This window comes from Gouania willdenowi, chromosome 21 (genome assembly GCF_900634775.1).
Source record: "Gouania willdenowi chromosome 21, fGouWil2.1, whole genome shotgun sequence".
Taxonomy (NCBI): Eukaryota; Metazoa; Chordata; class Actinopteri; order Blenniiformes; family Gobiesocidae; genus Gouania; species Gouania willdenowi.
The window spans coordinates 3,600,324-3,624,368 of NC_041064.1; the positions used below are offsets into that span (position 1 = coordinate 3,600,324).

Consider the following 24,045-nt stretch of genomic DNA (forward strand, 5'->3'; position numbering starts at 1 on the left):
GCATCCTTCTGTCACCGAATTTTGTTTAAAACACATTTGTTTTTACAAACAGACATTACAGACTTAGCACTGTGAAACTCAAATTTTATTCCAAATCTAGTGTTGAATTAGTGATGAATAATTGTACACCAGTGAAGAGGGTGCACACACACACACACGCACACACGCACACACACACACACTCACACACACACACACACACACACACACACACACATGCACAGACACACACACTATGCATTTTTCACATTTACAGCCTTTTCCACCTCCAGCCCCCACATTTCTCATTTCTCTCCAATTTGCGTTGATGTCCTCGGCACAAATTGATCTTGTTATACACTTAGAAAGTAAACGATGCCATGTTCTAACTTTGAAAGTTGTGCTCGGAAAAAACACACACACACACACACACACATGCACGCACAAACACACGCACACACAGTGTGAGTCAGTGATTGAAGTTGAGCGCATGCCTTTGGTCTGATCCCTTAGGCAGGAATCATGTGAGCAAAGTGATTTACCAGTCTCACTTTCCTCCTCTGACACACACACACACACACACGCACACGCACACGCACACACACACATTTTTACACTTTTATTTATCAAACTTTCTTTGGTTTTTCTAAAGGATGGGTTTATAAATGAAAGAGGACATGAGTTTATTTTTCTTCATCCTACAACAAACGGTGACAAATCACATTTTGTTCTATTCAGTAACATTTACAGTGACACAGTGACAGTTACATATGACCTAATTTACCCTGAGTCAGGCCTTCCAGGTTGTTTTAGGTCGAATATGCAGAAGACACCATGTGAGTTTTTGGGCTTAATAAGGTTTTTTATGTTCCTTCATTCACACAGTTACGGCTAGTTTAGGTGGTGTTACATCAGCCAACACTGAAAGTCACGTGTCTTCGGATCTGTTTCATTAAAATAATGCTGCATGAAAATCTTGTGCAATACTAATCAAGCAGAAGAAATAACTGGGCCCCTAATTGAGTTGTGTGAGGCATAATTGTAATCTTGCGTTGAATTACCTTTGAAACGATATATCACATGACTATGTTCTCATAAATTTGAAAATTACCAGAAATGGGGGGTAGGCCCCCGGGCCCCGATCCTGGACAAGCCCCCAGCGGCTTTAACTTATTTGATTTTTAATGGCTATTTAAAAGAACATTGTTTTTTTTCTTTCCTAATGCACATTTGTCACACAGCTTACAACAATGAACAAGTCTAGTATGGTCTGATCCTGGACAAGCCCCCCATCAGGTTTAACTTCTTAGATTTTTAATGGCTACTTAAAAGTAAAAGAACATTTTTCATTTCCTCTTGCACATTTGTCAAACAATTTACAATCATGAATAAGCTGAATCTTGTCAGATCCTGGACAAGCCCCCAGTAGCTTTAAATTTTTTGATTTTTAATGACTACATAAAAGAAAAACAAGAGTTTTTATTTACTCTTGCACTTTTCTCATGCATCTTACAACCATGAACAGTCCTCATCTCGTCCAATCCTGGACAAGCCCCCAGTAGCTTTAACTTCTTTGATTTTAATGGCTACTTAATAGTAAAATAAGATTTTTCATGTTTCCCCATGCACATTTGTCACACATCTTACATCCATGAACAAGAATAGTCTCGTCCGATCCCGGACAAGCCCCCAATTTGTCACAGACAAATGTTTTGTTTACGAAACTAACCAAACAAATGTACAAACAAAGTTGGCTTTAGTCTGCGTGAACTCTAACAAACAAATGACAAAAAACATCCCAAAATCACCAAAACAAAAATCAAATCGAATAAAAATATACCACAAATATGTGAAGCACTGTTCCAGTAAAATGAACACAAAACCAGAGTGTGTGGCATGATAATGAGGTGGAGTCAGTTTTATTTTTTTAACTTCCTGTCCCTGAGCTCAGCTCCTCAGCTGTGCTGTATTAGTGTGATTGGCTCCGCCCACAACTCACCTGCAGCAGACAGAGGAGAGCAAACAAACACAGTAAGAAAAGATTTTCACATAAAAATACTTCCTTGCCAATAATGAAACAACCTTTATTAGGGTTGATGTTGTTTATGATTCAGTGAACATTAGCCTGTATAAGCGTTAAAATGAGTAATATATGGCCACAGTCACTGATAAAAACACTCTAAATACCATTTACTTTCCATACGAATGGTGTGTGCATTTGTTTAAAATTGCACTTGAGGGAATTTGTAAATTTTCTTTAGTCGTATCAGAAGCTACCGTAAGTAAGATTGTTCTTCTTCATTATTATTACCCCCACTCGTCTCCCTTTACTTTGTAGCCAACATGGCAGGTCTGAGGACAAAAGACTACGTAGGATGGCAGCCAACAGCAATAAAATCTGTGTTAGATTTAAAAGTTGAGCTCGATAAATAATGCATGAGTTGACAGATCCATCCTTCAGTTTCGTGACAATGAAAGAGCAGCTGCAGTCGGTTTGAATCTGGGCTCGTTTGTCTGTGTCTGCAGGCCAACGCTTCTCATTCTCACACAGCAACGAGGACGTTGTCATACTGGTCCAATCAGGAAGCTCAAAGAGGCTTTTGTAGATATAGAGACAACATTAGATATTAGAAATATATGGAAAAACTGTCAAATTGACCCCTGGAACCAGGAGCGGCGCAGGAATTGTGGGTGGGACCCCAGAAAACTGAGGTTATATATATAATCACTATGCTGCTGGTTCCAGGGGTCAATATGAAAGTTTTCCACATATTTCTATCACTGACACTGCGTTCCAGGCTGTTTGTTTGTTTGATTAAACTAAAGCGATGATTATTCTGAATCAAACACAGTAAGGCAGCATTATGGAGCATATTTCAGATACAAGGCATTCATAGTGATTTACGTAAGGCAGAGATAGGGAACTTTTATTACAGCTGGGCCACAAAAATGTGTTTGTTTGCTCGGAGGGCCACATTATCACGTTATCAACACTCACGTCAGCATTTAGAATAATGACCAATCTGAGCTTCAAAAAAGAGTTTTTATAGTAAATTTGTGTGTTTTTCTATTGTTCTGTGCATGTTTGTTGTTGTGTTGCTCAATATGAGGCATTTTGTGCATTTCTGTAGTACTTTTGTTTATTTTTTCCTGTAAAATATGTTTTTTGGAGTCATATTGTGCTTTTTTGCTCTCATTTAGCATTTTTTTTGAGTATTTTTTGTGTATTTCTGTTCATTTTGTTAGTGCTGTGGGTTTGCTGAGTCATTTTTGTGTATTATTGTTGTCGTTTTGTTCATTTTTGGAGTAGTTTTCTGTGTTTTTGCAGTATTTTCTGTGTTTTTATCTTGTCTTTAACTGCATACCTGCAATGATGAAATTCTTTGTATTTCTTAATTTATTCTTGCTTTTGTTTTGTGTATTTTTTGGTGATTTTGTACGTTTACTTTGGGGGCCGCATAAAATTAGACCGAGGACCGCATGTGGCCCCCTGGCCACCTGCACCATGCTCGTACCAAACCAAGCCTTTGAGTTCAATCAACTTCAACTCAACTTTAATGTATTTATCATTAATTGTGTGTTTGATTTTTAATTTGTTGGACATTTAGAAAACATTAAAGAAAAGTTGGGAAAGTAGGGAATTGTTTTCAAAGATAAAATGAATAAAAATTAATCATGAACTAAAACACAAACCTATGAGCTTTTATTAGTCGTGATACTTTTGCTACCTTTTTGCCTATCAATAATAATACACATATAGTTACTGTGTGTTATTACTTTGATAGACTATAGTCAGAAAAAGTACAACAAAGGTTATTATGAGATGGATGAATGAGAAGAACCTTTCATTTTCAATTTCAAATCAGCCAAATTCCTGTTTCCTGGTATCTACTTCTGTTTTATTGTCTCTCTTACTTCCCAAATTAATGCCATAACTGCTTAATGGGGATTAATTACTGTGAACCTTGTTATTTTTATCTCACACTGTTTTTCTGTTTTTCTCTTCCAAACTCTTTCCACTACACAAATGTGTGATATTCTCTCAAAACATGTTGGTGACGGTACATCCGGAGGCACTTGATGTGCATTTGTGCTTCACAAAATATCAATGAAATCATATTTTTTAATTTGATAAAGTGAGCGGAACAAACAATGCATGACACATCATTGTATTATGAAATGAAAGTTCTTTATCACACAGTTCAGGAAGTTTAATCCCATTCCGTGTGGAGAAAGTGAACATTACGTGGTTAAACTGGACAAATCACCTTTATTTTGACAGTGTTTCTGTACATTATACATGAAAAGGATGTCATGGTGTTTTCCAGTGAATAACGTCCCAGTGATGGTCTCTGTCTGCAGGTCTTCTTGAGAGCAGTTTACGGCTGAAGCCTCACGAGGCCCAAAAATACAGGAAGAAGACTCTGTGGGTGTGCTGGCTCTCCATCGTGGTCATGCTCATTCTGGCCGTGGTTGCTTTCAGTAAGTCTCTTTATCTTCATGCACGCAATACGTTTGATACACTGCATGTATACCATGTGTGTGTTTGTTTCTTACTTCCTGATGACTTACAGCCAATGTTTTCATCAGTGGCTGATGGACGAATGTCGCAAAAACGTGGTCAGGCTTCTGAAACTCTTGTAATGGGAAGTTGAATAAATAACAGTAACTTTTATTCTTTTGGAACATTAAACCACTAACTATTTAAAATATTTGTTGACTTGTGGTGCCGTTTAGTCTGTTTTTGGTGGTTACTGGCAACAGAAAGGTTTAAAACTTGTTGATTTTGTTTTTTAACAATGTATTAAATAGATATTTAATACATTTAACAGCTTTTTCAGTCAAAATGACAACTTGTGCTGCCTTTGGTTACTCTAAATAATCAGGAAATTTAAAGATGCCGATGTAAACCTCTTTTGTTTACCTAAAGAAAATAAAAACAGTTGTGACCCGAAAAAAATTTGTGATTTATTGGGGCGACAGTCCCAACTCTGCAGTATCGTAATAGACAATGAAGCAGAGAAGAAGAGCTCTCCTAACGGTCCTTTACTTTCCTTAAAACAGTGCGCTGACACGCTCTGGTGGCTGAAGTTAGCGAGTAATCACAAACCATTGAAGTGGTCCCATTTTTAAAAGGCAATGAAATGAATATGGTGCATAATAATGCATTTTGTTAGGTATAGGTCTTCTAATAAGTACATTTCAAAGATTTTTGGCAGAAATGTATTTTAAAAATAGTTGAGGCTCTATTTAAAAACGTTGTGAGCATGTTTCAGGTGAAAGTTGGCTCATTTAATGCTGGATGTTTTTGCGTTGAGATATTTAAAGTGTTTTTTATGTCAAAATAACATGAATGAACTGTAGATGTGTATTCTGGGAGCTCACAGAGGATCAGACGTCATACTCAGTCAGGGTGCGTGTCATGTGACTTCCTGTTGTTTAATGCTGTGAAACTTTTAATGTGACAATCGGGGAGTGAAATAAATCTAAAAATGGGATTAGAACTGAAGAACCTCAGGAGAACAGAAAAGCAGTGACAGTGAAGGCTTAAACTGAGCTTTCTAAGATGATGTAAAGATGACTATCAGGTTAAAACAAGAAAATGACCTTTAAAATGAAAGAATAACCACGTCTAATGAGCATCATTTTCATGCTTTTTAATCACGCTCTACTGCCTGTGTGGAGGAATTGTCTCCAATGTTACCTTTTCATTCTCATTTCAATGAAAAGATAAATATGGCCTGGCACATGTTCTCTGTTACTAATTAAAACTTTACATTCAGGTCTGATCACGAGCCTTTTTTTTAAGTTGTGTGACGGAGTGAAAAGCATGTGTCTCTCCTCCTTTTCTCTCTGATGAGTCAGCAGGTTTATACTATAATTGAATGTGCCGCTGTTTACTCATTGTTCTTATTCACAACACTGAACCTAATGTTACGCTCATCATTTTACATCATCTGCGTGACTTTTAGATCATCTTCACGTTAAAACAAGTTCAATACGAGGCGACTGTGAACCACATAATGGAGGGTTCATCCTCTGATCCAGAGGTTGGGGGTTTGATCCCCAACTACCTGTCCATGTGTCCGTGTGCAGACTCTAGCTGTGTTTCCATTACAGTTTTTCGCAAAATAAGTCATATTTGTAAAATTATAATTGTGCTTTGAACGTGTTTCTATTGAAGATTGTTTTGGAGCCTCGTAACTCTCGTGAAATCTGATCTCGTGAGACTTTGCTACAGGAAGATGGATTCTCTAAACGCCCTGAGAAGACTGAATTCCTCTGTTGTTTAGTGTCCTGCGATGTGTACTGTAATTGAGAGAAAGGTGTTTCCATTGAGCTTTTGCGACACATTTCAATATGGAAACATCTGAAAAACCTCATTTTAACTTTTTATTCATATTTGAGTGTTTAATTAAAATTCAGGTGTTTCCATTACCTGTTTTTTATTGCACTAAATTTAAATATTGCACATTTTCAAGGGTAATGGAAACAGCCACTGAACCCTAACTAGCACCATGCCAAACTAAACGTCTTAAATTCATGTCAAAACTGTTTAAAAGGGATGATTTATGGCACATCTTTTAAACAGTTTAGCATAAATTGACCGATTTTGTTGAGTGAGATTTTACACAATATTCAACAAATCTGCCTGTTTACTTTTTCCTCACACTTGCTACACATTAAATGTTGCAAAATATGGTGAATATGTGTGATATAATCCCACAACATGAATTCTGTGTCAATAAACCAGATTATTGTCTACTTCCTGCAGAGCTGCACGACGACACATTTATTAGGCTCAGGCGAAGCAGGAAGACATCATTTTAGCCACGTTAAGTTCCTGTGATGAATGAGGTGTAATGATTTATCGATCTGCATTGATATATTGATTAGTTAAAGGGATAGTCCTCTGTTTTTACAAGTTGGGCCTAAAATCTTTGAAATGTCCCTTAAACAGTGCGCTGACACGCTCTGGTGGCTGAAGTTAGCGAGTAATCACGGACTGTTGAAGACACACAAACCCTGAGGATAAACAAACTTTTGGGTGGGAGTCCTTCAACAGTCTTTGATTACTCGCAAACTTGAACCATCAGAGCATCAGCTGCACACTGTTTAAGGGAGAGCAAAGGTCCCTTGGGAGAGCTCTTCTTCTCTGCTTCATTGTCTACTGCGAAACCGCAGAGTTGGAACTGTTGCCCCCTGACGTCATAGATTATTTTCGGGTCACAGCTGTTTTTATCCTATTTCTGTAAACAAAAGAGGTTTATGTCGAAATCTTTAACGTTTCCTGATTATTTAGAGCAACTAATACTAGCACAAGTTCTTATTTTGACTGAAAAAGCTGCTAAATGATTTAAAAAGCTGCTAAATTACCTAAAAATCATTTAGAAATGATCTAAAGCCGATCTGTAATGATCTAAAAAGCTGTTAAATGATCTAAAAATCAGGCTGAATGTTTCAGTCCAATAGAAAACAGTGGGATGTTTACAGGCAGTGGGGCCGTGTGACATCACCAATCATGTGATTTTAAGATGGAAGGAACATAGGCTCTAAAACTCTAAAGTAGTCCCATTTTTAAAAGGCAGTTAAATGAATATGGTGCAAAATAATGTGTTTTGTTAGGCTTAGATTTACTAATAAGTACATTTCAAAGATTTTAGGCCAAACTTGTGAAAACAGTGGAGGATCCCTTTAAGAAAAGAAAAATGATTTTCATTTAAATGTCTGAACTGATTCAGCGAGAACATTGTGAAAATATCCAATTGTTTGGTATTTTTTCCAGCTTTAGGTGAAATGGAGCTGATCGTGATAAATAGGTTTATAATATAATATTGTCTTAAATCAATCAATGGCCCCTGAATGAAATCAAATTGCTATCGAATCGTGACAGACTTTGTGATATCTGCAAATATTTGATCATTTTCTAAATAATATTGAGTAAAGAAGTTTGCTTGAATCTTTAGATAATCTGATTTTATATAGATAACCAAATTATCTTAATTCTACTGTTATTTCACACTCGTGCTGGTGGTTTCCTCAGAGGATGTTGCAGCAGTTTTGACACGCAGCGTTGTTGCTGTCTTGTGATTCGCTGCGTGTCTGCACATCGCTAATGGGAACGCATTAAAGGAGAAGTTGCTTTGTCATCCTGGATGAGTTTGTCTCAAGTCACCATATGACCTCATTTGTTCCAACACTTTAAAGGCTGCCTATTAGTCCCAGATCCACTGGTAACGGCCTGCTTTTATACAACTGGGAAATGGCACATAATACTGGACTGTCACCAATTACTAATACGACAACGATAATATAGTAAAAAAATATATATATATATGAAATTTAAACTGTTTAATGTTGAACTGAAAAGTATTCAAAATCATTTATAATCAACAATTATCAGTGATGGCGAAATTATTTAAACCACAGAAATGTCAATATTATAATGTTTATAATTATTTTCAAAATAAATGTATTTGTCAACGGGTACATTGTTCTACGAATTCTCACGATATGCACTAAACCCTCACCTACATGTACCTACCTTTTCAAAAGCTCACATGATTTTGACGTGTCCTTTCGACGCACTGATGCAACATAGAAATATGAAATTATTAACGATAGAAACTCAACTACCAGAAATAGGCAAGTTTGGCTTTTTTTTCAGGAAGTTTAACAGCTAGTAATGACATGAGATAAATAGGGAAAATGGACAAAAAATGTGTAAACTCTGACTTTCAAAGTTAAAGAGGGCAAAGTTAGAATTCATACACTGACGATAGCTGCGTTTCCATTACCTTGAGAAAATCTAAATGAAAAATTGTAATGGAAACACCTGAATTTTGAAAAACAACTCAAATATTGCTGAAAAGTTGCATAACGTAGCAGTTGGTTTAAATCAATCGATTTTGTTGGTCGACATTTTGCACAATATTGGACAAGTCTGCCCGTTTATCTCTGATATGTAATTACAGAATTCTCTCCTGTTCATATTGTGGTCACACCTCCCTAAGCAGGCCAGATATCATCGTACACTGATAGCACACACCAAGGTCTCTGCCTGAGGAGGCTCCACTCTGTTTTGACTACCGCTATCAGCAACATGCATAACCCTGAGAGCACTGGATAGCAGCAGATTCACTGAGACACACACACTGAAGGCTTAAAACCCTTTAACATAATAAACCCTGTGTCCACAACTGACCAGCAACCCTAAAGCTAGACTCCGCCTTATTCACCAAAACCGACGCAACAATCTCTTCCAAACACTTGCTACACGTTTAAAAAAACACTCAAATATCGTTAGAGTTTTTACGCTTCCATGAGGAGGTTTTCCAGATGTTTCAATATTGAAATGTATCGCTAAAGCAATTACACATCACATGAGAAAACATGGCGCGGTACGTGTGGACAGGGGAGGAGACGCTGACATTTCTTAGCGTTAGACTTAAAAATTAGTGCCACATTAGACGTGAAACAACAAAGAAATGCAGAGTGTTCTAAAGAGGTTTGGAGTGTCCATCTTCCTACAGAGAAGTCTCACGGGATGACATTTCACCAGAGTTACCAGGCTCCTCCCCCAAAACAACCTTCAATGGAAACACGTTCATTGCACAATTTAATGAATTTAGAAATATTGCTTTTATTTTTGTGAAAAGCTGTAATGGAAACCCAGCTATTAAGAAGGTTGTAATCCATTCTGACTGATGACAACTAATAACATTTTAACATTTCAACAGCTTAAATTGAACGTAAATGACTTCAGTGTTGGTTGAAGAAACTCTTTCGGTTCCTTTGAATCTGTGAAACAAATGCAGGTAGAAAACGCCTTAGATGCAAAGAAAATTCTGCAAACTCGCGGTTTGTTTAATTTAAAAAGCAGCCACAGCAAAGAGGAATAGAGAAGATGTTAAAGAGTGAAATGAGACTCACACAGCTTTGTGTTGGGTAGGAATGGGACGTGTTTGCTGGAGTGGTTCATTAAAGGACAGATTGCCTTGAGCTTTGCTTTCCTTCTATAATAAAATCATATTCAGCTATTAATTCTCTCAAGTGGAGGCAGTGAGAAATTAAAGGCGAGCATGTGCACCAGCGACGTTAAAGATGTGAATAAGTTTATCTGTGCAGCATGGATTATTGCTTATTTTGACCCTTTTTCTGCAACTACACCAAACTTGCCATATTTTAACCTATTTTCATCACTTTTTCTTGCCATATTTTTGCTCCTTTTAATGTATTTTTGCTACATTATTTCAATAAATGCTCATAGCTCTAAAAGTAATAATGCCTCAAAATAAATGTTCCTATCAATCATTGACCTACTCAAGTCTGTAATAACTTCATAACAAATATTTCATTTTGCACCTTATTTTTGGGGAAAAAAATGCTAATTTTGTGTTTTTGTCATTGAAAAAAAATGGCATGACAGAACGGACATAAAAACATTTAAAAAAAATGCAGAAATATAATCAAAACTTTATATCTATGGTTAGGTCTGGAGTTGTAGAAAAGATCTGATGTGAAAAAAATGGGGAAAAATATATATACAATATTTTTACGACAGTTTTATGAAGGGTACCATTGCCTAAGCTCAAGTCTATATACTAATACACAAATAATAATATTATTCCTGGATAACAGTGGATATTATACAGTATTTATCTTATTCTTCATGCAGTGATTGGTTGGATTCAACAGGATTTACATTATTAGTGTCTTCCTTAATGCTAGCGAGCTTTAGATCATTCATTTTCTGTGTATTTTGTTCCTTTTGTTAATTTTAATTCCTTCGACCATCTCTCTCCTAAGCCTACGTTGACCTTTAGCAGGATTTTAACATTTAGAATAAAACATGGATCTGCAGCAGGAATCCTCCTCCGCTCTCCTTTGGATTCTGTTGACTTCTAAACCTTTCACTTTTGAAGGTCTCGTACGTCTTTGTGCTCCTTCCTTTTCTCCAGTTAACACTTGTATCAGGTTCATGGTTCGTGCGTGGCCTCTCGCATCCTTTGCTAATAGAGCTGTGATGGATATAATGCCGTAAAACCTCAGATGTAGGGGCGCCGAGAGCGCAAACGTAACCATAACAACAGAAAAAGTACACTTTCCACAGGCTTAATACGCCTCTACCTCCCACAATGCACCATTTATTTAAAGTGATAGGCCGTGCTGAATCAACGACATGAGTGCGTCATGTTCTGACCAAAATGGCGACTCTCCATAGTTTATGCCATATGTCAAACTCGAGGCTCAGGGGCCAAATCCGGCCCTTTTAAACATCCAATCTGGTCCGCTGGGTAAAGTAAAAATTCCTTGTATGAATTGCCAAATATTTTAGCTGTAGATATCTCAGTAGGGTTGTAAAATATCTGGCAAATATCCACAAGAACTTAAGCTCAGGAATTTTGACAATATTGAAAAATAGCATCTTTTAATGGGGATTATTTATTGAAATTAACCAGAAATTGGGAGTAATTTCACATTACTGTATCATATCCAAACATACATATTAGCAACCATGTAACCAATGATACACTAATAGAAAATACAACACTTCAACAATATATCAGAATCAGAAATACTGTATTTATCCCAGGGGGAATTTTTATTTTTCACAAATGCTCCAGAATATAGAATGAAAAGAACAAACACTAAAACATAGAAAAGAAAGAAAGAAAAGAAAACGTACATAATGAGACTGTTCATTAAATACAAGTGCACACTTCCAGGAAAAAGTCATGAAATATTACAAATGTACAAATATAATACAGGGGTTCAACAGTTTTCCCACGCTTGTAGAAAACAATGGAAGTCATTTTTACTTTCAGATTGTGAAAGAAACCTAATGTTTCCAAAATCCTGCCCAATCCTCAAATTATTGGACAAAATTTCCCCAAATTGAAATAATACAGTCACTACCTGTCACCTATTGCTTGGATGTTGTTGTTGGTGCCTTATATCACTGCATACATGCTTTTATATCATTTATACATGGAAATACAAATTAGCACAAATGTTGAAATTCGCTTCTCAACCTCTGTGGCCCACATGAGATCAAACATGTCTGTATTTGGCCCCTGACACCCCTGTCCCAAGGTATAAAATTGTACTAAAAAGCCCTTTTAATGTATTTGTAATAATAAATAATACATTAAACACATTTTTTTATATACAGTATATATACATTTCCAATGAAGGTACCCTTTAATAAACGACCACATTCCCTCGCTCTTTATTCATCTCTAAATCAGTCCCAGCTTCTACCAATGTTTGTGTGTGACTTGTTCTTGTTCCATGTGCTCCCTGTGCTGAGGTTTGTTCTTTGGTTTCATGTGATGCATCAGTGTGAGGAACAGAACGCACAACAGCAGCAACGGAACGTCTCAGCCACCAATAGGCAGAAGCAGCCGTTTAATGTTTGAGCAACGACTAGATTGTGTGAGGAGGGGGGGAGAGAGAGAGAGGGAGGATGAAATGAGAGAAGGCAGCAGAATGAAAGAAAGAAAGAAAGAAAGAAAGAAAGAAAGAAGCAGAACATGGATGGTTGAAAAGAAAGGAAGAGGGAAAAATAACAGGAACTAACTAGGAAACCACAGACGAGGGAGGAAGTGGATGGAAAATGGAACGATTGCATCTCTCTCTCTCTCTCTCTCTCTCTCTCTCCTTCCTGTTTCTATCTCTGCAGTGGAGTTAACCCAGATACATAAAATAAAAGCTGCACGTGGTTATGAATAAAGTATCTGTGTTCTGGTATCTGTGCGTTTCTCATCATCAGCAGCTCCAGACATGAGTAGCAGAATCACGATGAGTGTCATGTTTGAAGGATGACGTTAAACTCATATTTATTTACTCAGTGGTTCTGACAAAGTGACTTCCAGAAACATTTCTGATGTTTTCACTGAAAGTTGCAGCAACGACGGAGGATGTTGCGACAGTTTGGATGAATGACACGGAGTCCAGCTTTAGGGCTGCTGGTCAGATGTGGACAGGGGCCAAATACGGAGCAGTTTATTTTAAGTGGGCCACAGATTTTTGGCAGGAACATGAGTAATTTAATCGTTATTGTGCTGTAGTTTGCACTTTCACATATAAATAAATGATAAAACATGTACGGCACTGACATTATCAGAGCAATAAGTGACAGATATCAGTCCCGGCAGGATCTTTACTTTCAATTTATTTGATTTTGTGGCACATTTTTATGTAATTTGCAGAACTTTTGTCAAATGATTTGAAGAAAATTGCAGGATTTGGGAAAAATTTAGTTCTTTTAACAATTTGAGATTAAAAATGGCTGCCGTATGCTGTGTATTGCCTGGGATCTAGCGATACAATTCATATCTCGATACGTAGGTCACGATACGATATATCCCGATATTAAAGTATAAGGCGATTATTGCGATTTATATATATATATATATATATATATATATATGACCTAAGAAACAACTAATCTGTAAATGTGTACACCTTTATGAGAAAATGATGTATGAAATATATTTTATTGGCATATTTTACACTCAAAACATTGGCTTTAACATGTCATGTGCCAACAACTTAAAATTTAAAAAATAACATGTAATCTGCCTGTGGCTGTTAAACCAACTTTGACATTAGTGCAACTTTAACGTAGGTACTGTATATGCCTAAAACAACAAATACATGCAGAAAGTTAGAACTTTATTTTTAGATTTTATTGAAAAAACACAAGCTGGTCGACATGCTCAGGTTTCAGCTCTTCTTTGTGCAGTTACAATGTCTCCTGTTGTGGAAAAGACTTTCCTGGTTAGATAAAGTAAAAAAAAAAAAAAAAAATTATATATATATATATATATATATATATATATATTTATAAAACAAAATCAATGTGGATGCATTTTTAATCAATCCGAGAATCGCACAACATGATATTGCGAGATTATTGCAGAATCCATTCTTTTCAACACCTCTACCTCCTATAGAACTCAGTTGGCTGAAAGGGGCGACTGGCGTCATCAATGACGTCATTTCAACATGGTGGCGCACAGGGTGAAATAGTCCCAGTTATGGGGTGAATATGGTGCCAAATAATGTGTTTTGTTAGCCATAGATCTTCTAACAAAGACATTTCAAAGGTTTTAGATCACATTTATAAAAACAGTCATAGATCAGGCTGATGTTCACATCTACATTTCAGGTTTAAATCATAGAAGATTCACTCGTTCTACCTTGGCTGTGTTCTCCGTCTCAAACCTCTCAGCCATAGAGTAGTGAATCTAGATCAGAAGCTCATGCTAAACCACAGAGGGCTGAGTGCACACAATAGGGATGTTTACATCCAGCTACTGCATCTATCTGCAGGCCATTCATCACATTTAGGCAGAACATAAAAAACACAGCATGTGTTCCTCCTCCTCCTCCTGATCCAATTTTTGTCTCTCTGCACTTTTCTCCCATGATCCCCCACCCCCCACCCCCTGTTCTCTCAGTGCACCTGACACGTCAGAGAAGCTCCTCCCCTGCTGCATTCTCTCACAGTTTCCCTTCTCCTCCTAATTCAGGGGTTCTCAACCTTGGGGTCAGAACCCCATTTGTGGTCATTAGACACTGGGAAGTATTTTCTAAACAATTGGAGCCTATTTTTGCTTATTTTTAACATTTTCTGCAACTATACCAAACTTTCCATATTTTAACCTATTTTTGTCCATTTTTATTGCCATATTTTAACTTTTTTTAATGCATTTTGCTACATTACTCCATGTCTGCCTTTTCTGTGCATTTTCAGCACTTACAAAACCCTTTTCCACCTAATGTCACGTATGTTGACCCATTATTGTCACTTTTATATTCCTAATTCATGCTTATTTTTGCCAATTTAACCACATTCACCCATTATTTGTCAGTTTAAACTAATAGTTCCAATATTGACACTTTCAACGGTTGAACCCTTTTTACCACTTTTTCTGTTTGTTTTTGGCCACCTTACTTTGCAACTTTTAACCCATTTTTTTTTCTGAATTAAATCCATTTCACCACCTTCTCCATCATTTTTGGTACATTTCTGATTAAAACAAAGATTTAAATCTTTAATATGACTATGTACTATGGCACAAATAATAGTAAACGTTCCTGGATAACAGTGGATATTATTCAGATTAATAAATAAATGTGGTTATTACAGCTTCATAGAACAATAGACCATCATTTCTATCTCTCTGGCACCTTTATTGTGGGGGTCTCAGGCTGAAAAGACCCACTGACCTAATTGCTTTATATCTTAGTCATTATTTACCAGCATGCATAAACAGCATAAACTAGTTGGTGTTAAAAACGTTAAAAATGGAAGTCAATATTTCTCTTCTTTTCAAATCATTTCCAAATTAAATTTGTACATGTTTTTGCTTCTGGTTTGCGTGACCTAATTATTTATTTATTTTATTACCATCCAGATGTGTACAGTTTCTGTAATTATATGATTTCCTTTTCAGATTAATTTTAATCTCCTGGCACAAAAAAACATGCCAATCTGTTGGTCATTCCCCAAAAATAAAATGCTAGTTATAGTCCAGTAAAGTCTCACAGTCAACCACAAATCTAATCATTGATATTTGTTCTTTTTCGGACGATTCTAGTTGCAGGTTATCAACATGTTGCATCACGTTTGGCTTTGTGTCCCTAAGAGACAGCACGTGTGAGTGAGCGAGCTTCGGTTGGGGGGGGTGGGGTGGGGGTACGACAGGGGGCGGATTTGCAGAAAAGAAATATATCAGTAAATTGATGCTAAAAATGATTGCGTTTGGAAGGCGTATAAATACAGTATCACCAAACTGAATGGAGATAAAATGATTAAATACATTTAATGAAACTGATCTTTTTTTAAAAAAAAAAAAAAAAAAATGTTTATTTTTTTTAATTTACAAAATCAAGTTGTTTCCGATATAAACACATTTTTTTTTTTCATTTTTACATTTATTTTAATTTTAATTACATTAATTTTATTTGTTTATTTATTCTTTTTTCATTAACATGTTTCTTTTAATATATATTTTTTATCTTTTATTTTTTATTTTACTGAACTATTTAGTTTGAATTGTTTTATTTTTAAATAAGCTCGTGTTATGTTTGCCACCTTTTTCAATATAAATCCATGGTTATTTTAAGCGAATGATTGTATTTATAATTTCTTTGCTTTTCTTGTCTTTCTCTCTTTTTTCTTCTTGCTTTGCCTTTTTTCAAACGTTTTAATAACCGAGTGGATATGAATATAATATATATATATATTGGTATTATGCCCAGCAGACAGCTGAGGTTACTAAAACAAGCGCACTTTGTCCCTCCTTGGATGCGTTTATGCGTTTGCAGCTGAGGAAAGAAGCCCATCATTAGGTTAAAATGCTAATCTCACACTGATTACTATCATCACATTAACGTCCAGTTCTGCGTTATGTCATTTTCCATGAATGTCAGGATTCTAACCTCAAATTAAACACACACGACTCCCAAAAATGTGAAGTCAAATTGCTGATGAACGCTATAGACAATGTAAAGCACTAATAGCCTGAGCGTTAGCATTAATCTAGTTATAGTTACACATCATCAGTGCATTCTGTGGAGATTAGGATCATAATGTCTTTATTTGGTGGCATGTGTTGAGTCTGTTCAGCAGTTGATAAACAGCAGCTCATATGTTCTAATGCATTAATACAAATAATACATGTCCTATTGTTCTAATGTATTAATACATGTCTTATTGTTCTAATGTATTAATACATGTCTTATTGTTCTAATGTATTAATACATGTCTTATTGTTCTAATGTATTAATACATGTTTTATTGTTCTAATGTATTAATACATGTCCTATTGTTCTAATGTATTAATACATGTTTTATTGTTCTAATGTATTAATACATGTTTTATTGTTCTAATGTATTAATACATGTTTTATTGTTCTAATGTATTAATACATGTTTTATTGTTCTAATGTATTAATACATGTTTTATTGTTCTAATATATTAATACATGTCTTATTGTTTTAATGTATTAATACATGTCTTATTGTTTTAATGTATCAATACATGTTTATTGTTTTAATGTATTAATACATGTTTTATTGTTTTAATGTATTAATACATGTCTTATTGTTTTAATGTATCAATACATGTTTCATTGTTTTAATGTATTAATACATGTTTTATTGTTTTAATGTATTAATACATGTCTTATTGTTTTAATGTATCAATACATGTTTTATTGTTTTAATGTATTAATACATGTTTTATTGTTTTAATGTATCAATACATGTCTTATTGTTTTAATGTATCAATACATGTTTTATTGTTTTAATGTATTAATACATGTTTTATTGTTTTAATGTATTAATACATGTCTTATTGTTCTAATGTATTAATACATGTCCTATTGTTTTAATGTATTAATACATGTTTTATTGTTTTAATGTATTAATACATGTCTTATTGTTCTAATGTATTAATACATGTCTTATTGTTTTAATGTATTAATACATGTCTTATTGTTTTAATGTATTAATACATGTTTTATTGTTTCAATGTATTAATACATGTTTTATTGTTTTAATGTATTAATACATGTTGTATTGTTTTAATGTATTAATACATGTTTTATTGTTTTAATGTATTAATACATGTCTTATTGTTTTAATGTATTAATACATGTCTTATTGTTTTAATGTATTAATACATGTCTTATTGTTTTAATGTATTAATACATGTTTTATTGTTCTAATGTATTAATACATGTCTTATTGTTCTAATGTATTAATACATGTTTTATTGTTCTAATGTATTAATACATGTTTTATTGTTCTAATGTATTAATACATGTCTTATTGTTCTAATGCATTAATACAAATAATACATGTTTTATTGTTCTAATGTATTAATACATGTTTTATTGTTCTAATGTATTAATACATGTTTTATTGTTCTAATGTATTAATACATGTTTTATTGTTCTAATGTATTAATACATGTTTTATTGTTCTAATGTATTAATACATGTCTTATTGTTTTAATGTATTAATACATGTCTTATTGTTCTAATGTATTAATACATGTCTTATTGTTCTAATGTATTAATACATGTTTTATTGTTCTAATGTATTAATACATGTCTTATTGTTTTAATGTATTAATACATGTCTTATTGTTCTAATGTATTAATACATGTCCTATTGTTCTAATGTATTAATACATGTCTTATTGTTCTAATGTATTAATACATGTCTTATTGTTTTAATGTATTAATACATGTCTTATTGTTTTAATGTATTAATACATGTCTTATTGTTTTAATGTATTAATACATGTCTTATTGTTCTAATGTATTAATACATGTCTTATTGTTCTAATGTATTAATACATGTCTTATTGTTCTAATGTATTAATACATGTCTTATTGTTTTAATGTATTAATACATGTCTTATTGTTTTAATGTATTAATACATGTCTTATTGTTTTAATGTATTAATACATGTCTTATTGTTCTAATGTATTAATACATGTCTTATTGTTCTAATGTATTAATACATGTCTTATTGTTTTAATGTATTAATACATGTCTTATTGTTTCAATGTATTAATACATGTTTTATTGTTTCAATGTATTAATACATGTTTTATTGTTTTAATGTATTAATACATGTTTTATTGTTTTAATGTATTAATACATGTTTTATTGTTTTAATGTATTAATACATGTCTTATTGTTTTAATGTATTAATACATGTCTTATTGTTTTAATGTATTAATACATGTCTTATTGTTCTAATGTATTAATACATGTCTTATTGTGCAGTGGAATTACGGCAGATTTAAATCCTAAAACCACAGGACAATATATACAGATATAGATAAAAAATAAAGTGTTGTAAATTTCATACTAATGTTTTACTCATACCAAGTGTGATGTCAGAAATACTATTTAGTGCATTCACATTAGATAGTATAAAAAGATTAATACGTGAGAAATGCCCGGATGTATACCATATGGCACATGTGTCAAACTCAAGGACCGGGGCCCAAATCCGGCCCTCTAGACCAGTGTTTAACTTTCCCAACCTTTTTTGTCCAATGAACCCCTTTTCTTTTCTGTCTTAAGGCGAGTACCCTTTATTTTGTTAATTTGCGTCTGAAGGCTCGTTTGGGAACCACTGCTCTAGACCATTTCAGCCCACTGGAGAAAGTAAAAAAAAAAAAAAGAACACATATTTAACATGAATTATTGTGTAATTTACCAAATAATTCAGCCCTTCTAAATACACTAATTCAATAAAACTCCACATTATTTGAAGGATGACAATTTTCAGCCATGCTTTTATCACAACTGCAGTTATTTTAAATATCAAATTGTTCTAAGGACTCAATTTTTCTGAAATTATTTCTTATAATTTCCCAAAATGAAACAAAAATTACTCACAAAATCAATGAAATTTTAAGAGAAAATCCTGCAGAGACTGATATCTGTCACATATTGCCTGGATATTGTCGGTGCCTTACGTACTTTTTGATCATTTATACGTTGAAGTGAAAACTTGGAGGAAATTATTGCTCATTTTCCTGCCTAAAGATCAAACTACTCTATATTTGGCCCCTGAACTAAAATCATCCTCTGCCATATGGGGACATTTTTTTTAAAGTATGCATGATGGGCGGACTAGTCATACTCAACTGCTCCATGATGCATTGCGAGCGGAACGTAAAATGGTCCTGGATCCGGCTTCAAGCTGAAAATTAAACATTCCCTCTTTTGAAAATAAAAGCATCTCTTCTTGTCTTTTTCTCTTTTGTAAATAGGGCTTTTATTTTGAAGTTAACAGGAAGTTTTGTCTGTAGCACAATGGAGGGTCTCTGAAAATCTCCCAAATGTGACTATTTAATTGTGTTCTAAAGAGTAGAAGAAAGAAATGGATGGTTTTGATGTAAAATTGTACACAAACAGTTTTTAAAGATGAAGGAATGATTAGGAATAGAAACTGATGCTATTTTTACAACACTGATGTAACAAAGCGAGAGGAAAGCGAAGCAACGAGAGTGGCAAGGTGATGGAGAGGTTTAGGTATAGATTGTGTGCAGTACGTGCTGAACTGAAATCTCCTGCCATGTGCTCGTACAGTGTGTGTTCACACAGATTTAATTATCATCAGAGAGATGCAACCATGAGGAAACTTTATTTATTAACAATATAGGGACAGATGTGCACGCTCGTGTCAAATTTCAACTGTAAATGAGCTGAATAATATTAATAAACAAATATAAGGAATGCATGCATCCAAACTTGTCAAACTCAAGGCCCGGGGGCCAAATCCGGCCCTTTGGAGCATCCAATTTGGCCGAGAAAACGTGAATCATTGTGTAAATAAAACAAAACAATATTTGCAGGTGCTCACAGTTTTCTCGCCGCTTATATCGCATGATTGCAGACATTTTGAATGTTAAACTGTTGAAAGAAACTCTTACAAAATCTTTAAATTTTCCCTCAAATTTGGATATGTATCCCTTAATTTAATATAAATTGGTCAGAAAATCTAGAACATTTAAAGTGAAGAGCCTGTAGAGTCTGATATCTGTCACTTCTGGCTTGGATTTTGTCGGTTTCTTACATATTTAGTATTATATGTATACTGTACGTAGAAGTGCAGAAATGTTGAAATTACTGGTTTTTCAGCATAAAATCTGTGGCCCACTTGAGATCAAACTGTTTTGTATTTGGCCCCTAAACTAAAGTGAATTTGACAGCCCTGCTCTAAACTGTACATGGATTTCAATCATTTCCCTTGCTTTAGTTTGGAGCTTTATTTAATAAAAACAGAGCTTTTCTGACGCGTCCCACTCATATGAATGTGTGTAATGTGAAGCGTTGTGGATGTAAAGGATCTCTGGGAGTCTGTGCTCGTCAGAAGCCATTAGGTGTTTTATTCGTGTACCTGCTCGACTGCCAAGAGGCATCATGGGACACGTCGGGACAGCTTCCGTCGTCAGCCTCACACCATCTTTCATCCGTCAGCAGAACTCAACTATTTTTACACACACTCATGAGTGTGAGTGTGAACAGATAAAAACCTCAGACAGACTGTGGTTCTAAGAAAGACTTGGACAGCGTGAAGCATAAAGGTGTGATTGTTTTATCATGAAAGGGTTATTTTAGCATTTAAAAGTTGAAAATCACAGTTGTGAAATTAGCGTGACAGCGTGAGGCGGTGACACCGTGTAAAATAATAGATTTTATTTCCTCTGTCAGCTTTGAAGCTTTTCCGCTACGACGCCGTCTTTGCATTTTACTACGGGATTCCCAATCCCACAATGCAATGTGGAATTTTTCTTGCCATTTGTACATTTTTCACGAGCAATTTGTCGTTTTATGCTTAATTTTGTGTATGTCTGTTATTTGATATACTTTTGTTCGGCTTTTGTGTATTTTTTTTTGCAATTTCACATGTTTTGTAATTCACATTGAGCATTTTCATTGTCATTTTGTAAATATTTTCTTATTTTTTTTGTTCTTTCAGTCGTCTTGTTTGCTTTTTGGTAAATTTCGTGTATTTTTGTCATGTTAGTTTTTATTATTTGTTCTTTAGTTATTTTGTGTGTTTTTGTCATGTGTATTTTTTGTTGTCATTTTAAAAAAATTTGGTTAATTTTCTGTGTAATTTCAGTCTTTTGTTTAATTTTGCGTATTGCTGTTATTCTATATATTTTTTGTGTATTTCTTTTGTAATTTTGGATGTTTTTCAATTCATATTCAGTATTTTCATTGTCATTTTGTAAATCTTTGTTATTTTTTGTAGTTTCAGTGGTCTTGCCTGTTTTTTGCTGAATGTTGTGTAATTTCTGTTGTCATTATATGTGTTTTTGTTTTTATTCTTTCTTTTTTTTGTCATTTTGTGTGTTTTTGTTATGTTTATCTGTTGTCATTTTTTAAATTTTGTGCATAATTTTAGTCGTCTTTTGCTTAATTTTGTGTATGTCTGTTGTTATTTTATATATTTTTGTGAATTTATGTTGTGCTTTTGTGTTTTTCTTTTGTAATTTTCTATGCATTTCTGTTTTTGTTTGTTAGTTTGTTTTTTTTGTCATTTTGTGTATTTATGTTGTATAGTTTTATTGTGGTTATATTTTGTTGTCATTTTGTATATTTTTGCTCTAATTTTGTGTATTTCTGTAGAAGTTTTGCATATTTTTCTCGAGTCACATGACCATTTGTCAATGAACTGAATTTCAACCTTCGATTTGATTTGTTTGTGAGTAAATTCTCTCGTTTTTCTGAAGATCTACTTTAGATTTATTGATCTACGAGGCCTTTATATGTCTGTCTGTGTTATGAAAGTGTTTAAGGTCACACTTGCATCAGTAACGGATGAAAACAACTTTTGGATGAAATGAAATACATTTCTAAAGTTGTTTATTGGGGGAAAACTGTCCCTGCACTAAAAGCACCTGATTTCTCTGCTGAGGTATTAAAACGGTGCCTAAAATATAAGTTTCTGTTTAGTTTAAAATGTTTAAAACATGTTCACTTGAACAATCAGTGATTTCCTCTGTTATTAGTACATCACAAGATATGATAAAACCATGTGCATTTTGTTAGAAAGTCTGGACTCTTTTCTGTGTTGCTGCATCTCATACTTACATTGTTGGAAAACCGAGGAAGGCTAAACGCTCCCAGAGCAGCCGATAGCTCACTCTGTTAATCAGTAGTGAGGTGTTGCTGGAGGCCAGGGATTCTGCACGTTGCTCTTAGTTGCCTGGGAACTGATGACGTGGCCGTAAAGGAGAGAGGGACGGAGAACACCTGACGTTTCCTCTAAAGCACTGAATGTTTTATTAAGCAGAGATGCTCAGTGGAGGAGAACACAGCGTGTAGAGCTCAGAGAGGGGAGGAGAATGCAAACAGAAGCTTTTTACTTGACTTTACTCGACAGTTTTTCTTTTTCTTTTTAGAAAACAGTATTTTTTTAGTCATTTTGTGACATTAAAAGGAGCATAGGGAAGGATTTGAGAAAAAAATAAACTAATTCTAAACCGAAAACAATGAGCCCACACACATTTCTATCTAAATGGACTAAATGGTAAATGGACTAGATTTATATAGAGCTTTATCACCACTGAAACAGTCTCAAAGCGCTTTACATATCAGCTCATTCACCCAATCATTCACACACCAGTGGGACAGGACTGCCATGCAAGGCGCTAGTCGACCACTGGGAGCAACTTAGGGTTCAGTGTCTTGCCCAAGGACACTTCGACACATAGTCAGGTACTGGGATCGAACCCCCAACCTCTCGATCAGAAGACGACCCTCTACCACCTGAGCCACGGTCGTGTGATACACAGGTTGTGTGATACATTTTGTTCTGATGTTATGGGTACAGTTTACCCGTACAGTTCCCTGCAGACGTGACGTCAAATGACGCTGATGTGTGTTCACGATGGCTTGGCGAGGCGTTCCAATGTGCACAGGTCTTTGCAGTAAACAGTAAATAAATAACCGTGTCACAGTTCAAAGGTGGATCAGGCCGTATTTTCTGACCCAACAGTGAAAAACTCACTCAAAAACATGACATATTTACGTTTGTTTTAGTGGTAAGCACCGATTTTATTAACAAACAGCTAGGAATGTCCCGATACAGCGTTTTCACTTCCAATACGATGTCGATATAGCAGCCTTGAGAGGCTGCAGTTCCACTAACCGCCATGGTGTCACTATAGAGTCTGATTTATACATCCTGCTCTATGCTCCAGTTTCATGTATTCATGTGTTTTTTGAGTCATTTTGTTTATTTTTCCTGTCATTCTGTGTATTGATTCTATTTGTGTGATTTCAGTTTTTCTTCATATTTTTTGTTTCGTATATTTGTCATTTTGTGTATTTTTCTTTTGTTATTCTGTGTATTTTGTCAATATTTTGCATTTGTTTTTATGTCTAGTTTCTAATTTGTGTGTTGTTCTCATGAAACTAGTTTTTTTTAGTTGTTTTGTATCTATTTCTTGTCATTTTGTGTTCGTGTTCTGATTTCCTAAATTTGTTTAGATTGAATCATGGTGACG

The 24,045-nt window shown here is 34.6% G+C and overlaps 1 protein-coding gene across 1 annotated transcript in view; it reads left to right on the forward strand.

Annotated features, from left to right (window-relative positions):
• LOC114455731 (transmembrane protein 163-like) overlaps positions 1-24,045 on the forward strand; it is a 54,646-nt gene that overhangs the window by 2,571 nt on the left and 28,030 nt on the right. The window contains exon 2 of the mRNA XM_028437114.1: positions 4,342-4,461. Within this exon, the coding sequence (XP_028292915.1) occupies positions 4,342-4,461 (120 nt within the window). The remainder of the gene's footprint in view (positions 1-4,341; positions 4,462-24,045) is intronic.